General features: G+C 43.9%; 1 protein-coding gene across 2 annotated transcripts; it reads left to right on the forward strand.

Annotated features, from left to right (window-relative positions):
• The first annotated feature begins 1,874 nt into the window (after positions 1–1,874).
• Positions 1,875–6,131, forward strand: LOC133915510 (glucose-1-phosphate adenylyltransferase large subunit 1, chloroplastic/amyloplastic). 2 transcript variants are annotated; one of them, XR_009909345.1, is made up of 16 exons: positions 1,875–2,219; positions 2,330–2,443; positions 2,589–2,762; positions 2,858–2,950; positions 3,275–3,358; positions 3,443–3,498; positions 3,699–3,792; positions 3,977–4,089; positions 4,274–4,346; positions 4,471–4,551; positions 4,784–4,870; positions 5,027–5,131; positions 5,273–5,379; positions 5,469–5,529; positions 5,777–5,957; positions 6,059–6,131. XR_009909345.1 is itself a non-coding variant. In XM_062358695.1 (15 exons), exons 1-15 carry the CDS (start codon positions 2,058–2,060, stop codon positions 5,876–5,878), a joined length of 1,506 nt encoding a protein of 501 aa, XP_062214679.1. In that variant the 5' UTR covers positions 1,875–2,057; the 3' UTR covers positions 5,879–6,131. The 2 variants fall into 2 exon arrangements, 1 of the variants encoding a protein (XP_062214679.1); XM_062358695.1 differs by having other exon boundaries at positions 5,777–6,131.
• Positions 6,132–7,978: the final 1,847 nt, after the last annotated feature.

Below are 7,978 nucleotides of genomic sequence, written 5' to 3' on the forward strand. Positions count from 1 at the left end.
GAACATTAATGCTTATAATTTATTATATTATATTTATTACCTTTTTATGTACAATCTTAATTCTTTTTCCAAACATGAACTATATTATGTAAAAACTTCAATATTTTGTATTCGTTAATACTAAAACACGGCGAAGGATACTCTCGCAATAGCTTCTATAATTTCGGGGACAATGTCCTCTACAATTTAAAATTTAAATTCAAAGTAAAAAATAAAAATAAAAGATTGTGTAGTTTTGTTGGAGCATCGTCAATGTTGTTTCTCAATATAAAGGTGCTAAAAGGTGAGAAAGGATGTGATAGAACATTTGTCCTATAGTAAAGAAATTTGTTGGAACCAAAGCTATTGAACCTAAAAGAAAACATTGCGGCGTGCCCCCAACCTACTAGTCTTCTCGTCGTTGCTTGCTCCCCACAGCCAACTTCAACCCTGGGAACAATGTCCTCTACAATTTAAAATTTAAATTCAAAGTAAAAAATAAAAATAAAAAATTGTGTAGTTTCGTTAGAGCATCCTCAATGTTGTTTCTCAATATAAGGTGCTAAGAGGTGAGAGAGGATGTGATAGCACATTTGTCCTATAGTAAAGAAATTTGTTGGAACCTATTGGACCTAAAAGAAAATATTGCGGCGTGCCCCCAACCTGTTATTCTTCTTTGCACCCGCATGCTGTCCTTGCTTGCCCCCCACAGCCAACCCCAACCCTCCAGACCTTCCCAAGCATCAAGCCAGCAAGAGGTGGAACCGTTGCGTCGAGCCCATCTTTGACATGGGTTGCCATTGTCAGACATCAAATATCTAGATCTGTCACGCCCATATTTAAGGTTTTTTTTTGTTGGTTTTAAGATGTGGTGAGCTTATCAACAAAGTGGCAGTGATGGAAGGGATCGATAGTGCAACTCGTAATCATCGGTAGTGGACAACATGTCCATAGAGGGTGAATTAGACCAGCGACGTGTTTTGGATCGTTTGAGAGGAGATATAACCTTAAAGAGCAGAAATGAGAATATGTGTATGGTGAGAACTCAGAGAAAGGACATTTTCCTTTCTATGAAATATGATTGTGTCCCGTGTTAAAGTACCGTAGGTACATCGACGGATCCACCAAAGGAGGGAGCCCAAGCCCACTACTTCTGGACTCATTTGGGAGCCCTTTTAATTTTTTAGCATGGAAGAGTAAGATAAAAGAAAAAAGAAAAGAAGGAAGAAGGGGAATAATCCCTTACTTCAACAATTCTGAATCCGTCAATATATAGGTATATTGATATAAAATGTGTACTCATGATTGTTACCCATTATAGAGATTAACTGTGGTATTGTATATGCTCGCAAAAACCAATCATATAAAACACTAGGAGGTGAAAGCCATTCTCCATGGCAGGCTCGTGAAAATCATACAAAGTGAGCAATGCTGTTTGTCCGAGCTGCTTTCTCCCTGAACCCCCACCGTTGGTTACCCTCCGGTGACTGTGAGAGCTGTGACAGCGCAGCCTGCAAGCGTCCAAGGCTCACACAAAGATCTGGAATATGCCACCGGCGCTGGATCCCCGAGCCATTGCGTGGCTGCCGTGACAGTACTGCGCCGTGGGCCCGCGGAGTCCTATGAGACACGAGGGCTTCCAAAAAAACAAAAAAACAAAAGAACAGCGGGCGAGAACGGCAAGCGCGGGAAGGCAGGGGCGACGTGTGGACGTCAGGCCTCGCGCCGGATAGCGTGCGTGGCGAGGGAGCGAGAGAAATCTCACCTTCGCCCACAGACCAACTTCGCACCCACGACACTGACACACCCGTCCCACAGTATCATGGGCCCGCAGATCAGTGAGATTGCGCTAGTGGATCCGTGAGAAAGAAGAGCCTATAAGCCTCGCCTTTGCCCTTCCTTCTTCCACTCCACCACCTCCGTGCCGCTGCCGAGCACCGGAAAGTTTCAAAAGCTCACGGGAGTTTCGAGGCTTACGAACGGCGACGCGGTAGCCGCAGGCTCCTCCGCCGTTGTCCAGGGAAGGCCCGACGCGTGAGGCGAGCTAGGTCGGTCGGGTTAAGCGTCGGCTGCCCGCGATGGACCTGCGCGTCGCCGCCGCAGGCGTACGCGCGCTAGCAGGCGGAGGTGTCGCGCGCGTGCCGCCGCGGCCATGGGCGCTCCGCGGACGGAGATGCCTCTCCGTGCGGATGTCCGTCGCAACCACCGAGGCCGCCTACGCCGCAGCCACCGTGGGCGCGGTCAGTGTGCTCTCTTCCTTGTCTAGTGGTCCTTGTTCCTCTCCGCCGTCGTTCTAGCTAGCCGCGACTAACGAGAGCTTCGCGCGGGTGCGTGGGTGGCTGTGTTGCAGTCGGAGGATCAGATGCTGGAGCCGAGGAACGCCAAGACGGTGGTGGCGGTCATCCTCGGCGGCGGCGCCGGGACCAGGCTCTTCCCGCTCACCAAGCGCAGGGCCAAGCCCGCGGTGAGCGCCACCTTCTTCTTCTTCTTTTGCAAAGATTCAGCAAATGTGATGCGAAGTAGGTTGTATCAGGATTTAAAAACTTGCGGAATGGGGAGACAGAGGCGGCTGCAAGCCTGCAACTGTTGATTGTTCATTCGCATTTCAGGTGCCGATTGGCGGCGCGTACAGGCTGATCGACGTGCCGATGAGCAACTGCATAAACAGCGGGATCAACAAGGTCTACATCCTCACCCAGTTCAACTCAGCGTCCCTCAACCGCCACCTCTCCAGGGCCTACGATTTCAGCAATGGCGTGGCTTTCGGGGATGGATTCGTCGAGGTGTGAGCTTTAGACCACTCAAAAGGATCAGTGGTACAATTTTGATGATCTGTTAAGGGATATATGGCATATAGGGAATTTAACTCTTTTTTCAGGTGCTAGCAGCAACGCAGACGCCTGGATCGGAGGGGAAGAGGTGGTTTCAGGGTACTGCTGATGCGGTTCGGCAGTTCGACTGGCTTTTCGATGTACGTTTTCTTCTTAGTTTATCAGATATACTCAATGCCTGCTTTTTTGGATATAAATTGTGATGCAAACATGTCCATGCGGTGCCAATGTAGTATAAGCCATCACGAAATGCCAATGCTTTAGTGCTTAATGAAATTATTCTGTGGCATACTTGTGTGATGAAAAACATCTGTGTTTTATACTAGTTCAATTGAGTGTCAAGGATTCATGGTCAGTTCAAATGTACTGCTCAATCCCCTACTATTTCACCGTAATATTCTACGCAAAAACACGGTGCTGTTCCTTGCAGAAACTGTATTGTGGTGTTTTTTTTTCTCTTCTAGGACGCCAAAGCTAAAGACATTGAAGATGTGTTGATTCTTTCTGGTGATCACCTCTACCGTATGGATTACATGGACTTTGTTCAGGTAATTGCAGCAGATAAATAATTTATCGTAGTTGGGTGTTCAAGTAATAGGTAGTTAAACTGTTTTTGGCAAAAAAAATTGTAGAGTCATCGGCAAAGAGGTGCAGGCATCAGCATCTGTTGCTTGCCAATTGATGGCAGGTGAGTCCCTTTCCATTTCAGTGGCCACTGTACATGACTATCGAAGTGGCCTCCATATAAGAGTTAGATTGATTGAATTTTCTTTGCTCTGTTATGGCAAGTGTTTGAGTTTGAGCATATGCTTAACTCTCTTTCATGTGTTTTTACTCGAATGCGGCTCTTGTGGATGTGAACATGAATGACTCTCACTTATATATCAGCCGGGCATCTGATTTTGGTCTAATGAAGATAGACGACACGGGAAGAGTTATTTCATTCAGCGAGAAGCCAAAAGGGGATGATTTAAAGGCAATGGTAAGTTGTATCTTTCTATTTCATCATGTCAGTCAACTGTCCCGTAGTTCTTCGGGCACACAAATTGGAATTGGTTTCTAGAATGCATAATGCATCAATTAGAATTACTTAAATGAGAATTGGCATTCAAAGAAATTAAACCAGAAGTTCATCAGGCATTCTTTTTTTCTCTCTCCGTTTGCAGCAAGTTGACACAACGGTACTAGGCTTACCAAAGGAGGAAGCAGAAAAGAAACCATACATAGCTTCAATGGGGGTCTATATATTTAAGAAAGACATACTCCTAAACCTTTTAAGGTATAGCAATTCAACTCATTGGAGCTTACAGAAATTTCATTATCCAGACATGAAGTGGATTTTGAATCCCCTGTCGTTTTTGTGTGCAAATGTTTTATGTTGGAGCAAGGTGCATTTATAGTAGAACAGTCAAAATTATAATTGCTAGTAGATCTTAATATGTGCCGTATCATCGTTAGGTCAGATGGCGTTTTCCCACCGCAAATGATTTTGGATCTGAAATAATTCCTGCTTCAGCAAAAGAAATCAATGTAAAGGTACGTGTTTAACATTGTAAGTTCCTTCAAGTACTAATTATGTATTACCCTGTGTGTTAAACTATTTCCCCCTAAACCTTAACTTATGTATCATGTTGCCTGCATCTAATATTAAACATTTCAGGCATATCTTTTCAATGATTACTGGGAAGATATTGGAACTATTAAATCCTTCTTTGAGGCAAACCTTGCTCTTGCTGAACAGGTATGCCTTTTAAGATCAGTGCAAAATAATGCAAATCTGCCATTCTACCACTTTCCTTTAAGATTCTTAAATTTCTTTAAGAAAGAGTATTGAAGCAAACCCCTTCCCCTAATCCTGTTCATTTATGTTCTTGGTTTTGGCATTAGTTTTCGAACATTTATGGTGTGATGCTGATAGTGTGAAATCTTGAACTATTTGTAATTTGCGGTCATCCTTTGATGAAACTATGCAGCCTCCAAGGTTCAGCTTTTACGATGCTAAAAAACCAATGTACACATCACGGAGAAACCTCCCACCATCTATGATCAACAATAGCAAGGTATATGTGGTATCCTATCTGAACTAGCATGGTTCATCCAGTCATCCCTTTTTGCGCTATGTTTTAGTAGCTCCACGACAAGTGGAGCGTCCATTAACTGTTCTTCAGAATCTATTCGGTTGTTGTGCCAATTCTAACATGTGGAAATCCTTGCAGATCACTGATTCAATCATTTCCCACGGATGTTTCTTGGATAACTGCAGGATAGAACACAGTGTTGTTGGGGTCCGTTCTAGGATAGGCTCCAACGTGCACCTCAAGGTCAGAACACTTCATTATAGGTCCAAGAATTCCATTTTACAGAGGCAGAGGAACAAATATTAAGCAAAGAAAACCAATAGAATTGATTCCAGTGTTCCACACAACCCGCTAATGTGTCTTTTCAACTACTTTTCCCTGAAGGATACGGTAATGCTCGGTGCTGATTATTATGAAACTGATGTGGAAAGAGGAGAACTGCTCGCTGAAGGAAAGGTTCCCATTGGGATCGGGGAGAATACAACGATTCAGTATGCATGCATATTTTACTTCCTAGCACTGCCTCATTTTTAGACATCATGTTTATTCACTCTTAATGTGTTCCTTTTGTTCTCTGCAGAAAGTGTATCATAGACAAGAATGCGAGGATAGGGAAGAATGTGACGATTTCCAACTCTGAGGTACGCATGATCGCTGCTACCTCTTTTATTCAATAACAGTACCATGACTACCAAACTAACAGTATCTGAAGTCACCAAGAGCTGCAACTTGCAACAAATTAAGATCGCCACAATGTATATGTTATCTCGAGTTGTAGGATATTATTTGTTTTTGCTAGCATTGTACTTCTTTTCCTAGTGCATATTCGTCAGAGGTTATGTCATCAAACTCTAATAAAATTCTGGCTGGCTGTTGGACCTTTTGCAGGGTGTAGAAGAAGCCGATAGAACATCTGAAGGATTCTACATCCGATCCGGCATCACTATCATACTGAAGAACTCAATAATTGCCGATGGATTGGTCATATGAGCTGGAAAAAGCTGACACAAGACTGGCATTTGCGGCATGAATAATCATAGGAGTTCTTTGCAGTTTCATAATAAGATGGGTAGGATTCAAGAGCTTCTGCTTGTCCATACAAGATCATTTGACTCAAACAACGCTGTAGATCATGAACATTATCTGTGATTCAGCGATTCAATTTTACAGGTTTCTTGGACGATGTACACCGAAAATTATTATCACGTTCAGTTGGAGCAAGTTAGAAGTTGCTTGTGCCGAATTTCGATGTGCTGTATCAAGTTATAGGTTGGAAATTTGGAAGCAGATGTACCATGGTGGTCCTGACATTTTAGGGGCCTTGGGTCGAAGCGAAACGACATCCCTCTGCTTCAAACATATCATATACTAAAACTTTAGTTAGATATAACAAACCTCTAATCAAGTTAAACTCCTGCTCAGAATACTCGAAGGAGTGGGAGACTTGCAAAAAAAGCTACAGCCAACAAACATGCTGTGCAGATTGCGCAAGATTTGCTCGCTAACAAGTTAGGTGAACTCTCCCTCCAACAGTCTTCACAATCCAAAAAAATTACTGTATATATGCAGTGTTTTGAGCAACCGTTATCAAAGGCAGCCATCGAGGTGATCACCGCCGAGGACTGCGCCAGCAGTGTAGTTACACCTATGCAGCCATGAAGCGTGCCGGTTGCCTTTCAGTAGCATCAAAGCCCGACATAATGCTTCTAGTATCTCCAGTCATCCTCCATAATGTCTATATCGCAAAGTAGTGTTTCCATCTTATGCTGGAATGTCAGGGGCCTTAACTCGGCGGCGAAAAGGTCAAGTGTCAGAAATCTTGTGATGTCCACCAGGGCGACTATCATCTGCTTCCAAGAGACCAAAATTCAGAGTTGGAATGATACGCTTGTAATCGAGGCTCTCGGGCCAAACTTCATCAACAACTACGTTACTCTGGCCTCGGTTGGCGCAAGTGGTGGCATCCTGTTGGCATGTGATGCAAATTTTTTCATGATCTCTGATACGCACACAACCGCGCACACCATTTCAACTTCTATCACCATGTTAGCTGACAGCAAGATTTGGTCTTTAACCACGGTATACGGTCCTCAAGGAGACGAGCAAAAGCGACAGTTCTTAAATGAGATCACCACCCTGCGACCTTTGATGATGCCTGAATGGTTAATCATGGGTGATTTCAACCTTATCTATCAGGCTTAAGACAAAAACAATAACCGCTTGAATTTACGCATGATGAGGCAGTTCAGAAAAACGATCGATGACCTGCACTACAAGAGCTTAAGCTTCACAGTCGCAGATTTACGTGGAGCAACAAACAGGTAAACCCAACCATGACAAGAATTGACCTTTTTTTTTTTTGCTCCTCTGAGTGGGACTTGCTTTTCCCGTCAGCGTTCCTTTCCGCTCTCTCTTCCAGCGATTCTGACCACAGCCCACTCCACCTCAATGGGGAAGCCCTTGTGCATAGGTTCATGGGGTTTAGGATGGAGTCTTTCTGGATGTCAATGCTAGGATTCAGAGAGGCAGTCCAAATGGCGTGGCAACATCCGGTCTTGGTATCTGATGCCATTCTTAAAATACATGTCAAACTAAACAGAACCGCTAAAGCTCTCAAGATATGGAAAAAGCAACAGGTGAGGGACCTACGGCTGCGTATAGCCATTGCTCGAGAAGTAATTCTAAGGCTAGACATTGCTCAGGAAACCAGAAAGCTCTCGGTTGATGAAAGAGACCTCCGGAAATGGCTCAAAGAAAAGGTGACTGGCTTGGCTATTTTGGAAAAAATTCGGGCAAGGTGACACTCCGGGCAGATTTCTATCAAGTTGTCGGACGCCAACACAAAGTTTTTCCATATCAAAGCAAATGCTAGAAGAAGAAAGGAGTTTATCCCAATACTAGCCTCTGACGATGTAATTGCCACTTCTTACCAAGAAAAAGAAGCCATGCTATACAGGCATTATGCCCGACATCTAGGAACAAACCAGAAAAGAGACCTAGCAATAAACTGGGAGGCTTTAAACTACCATGGAAGCTCCTTTCGGCGAAGAAGAAGTTCATGATACAATAAAAGACATGCACTCGGAAAAA

Source organism: Phragmites australis, chromosome 4 (assembly GCF_958298935.1).
Source record: "Phragmites australis chromosome 4, lpPhrAust1.1, whole genome shotgun sequence".
NCBI lineage: Eukaryota > Viridiplantae > Streptophyta > Magnoliopsida > Poales > Poaceae > Phragmites > Phragmites australis.

What these genes read in the sequence shown, in the direction of transcription:
- LOC133915510 (XM_062358695.1), top strand. Translation starts at nt 2,058, where the DNA reads ATGGACCTGCGCGTCGCCGCCGCAGGCGTACGCGCGCTAGCAGGCGGA. An exon ending in CTATGATCAACAATAGCAAG is followed by an intron (nt 4,871 to 5,026) that starts GTATATGTGGTA and finishes AAATCCTTGCAG; the next exon opens with ATCACTGATTCAATCATTTC. An exon ending in GCTCCAACGTGCACCTCAAG is followed by an intron (nt 5,132 to 5,272) that starts GTCAGAACACTT and finishes TTTTCCCTGAAG; the next exon opens with GATACGGTAATGCTCGGTGC.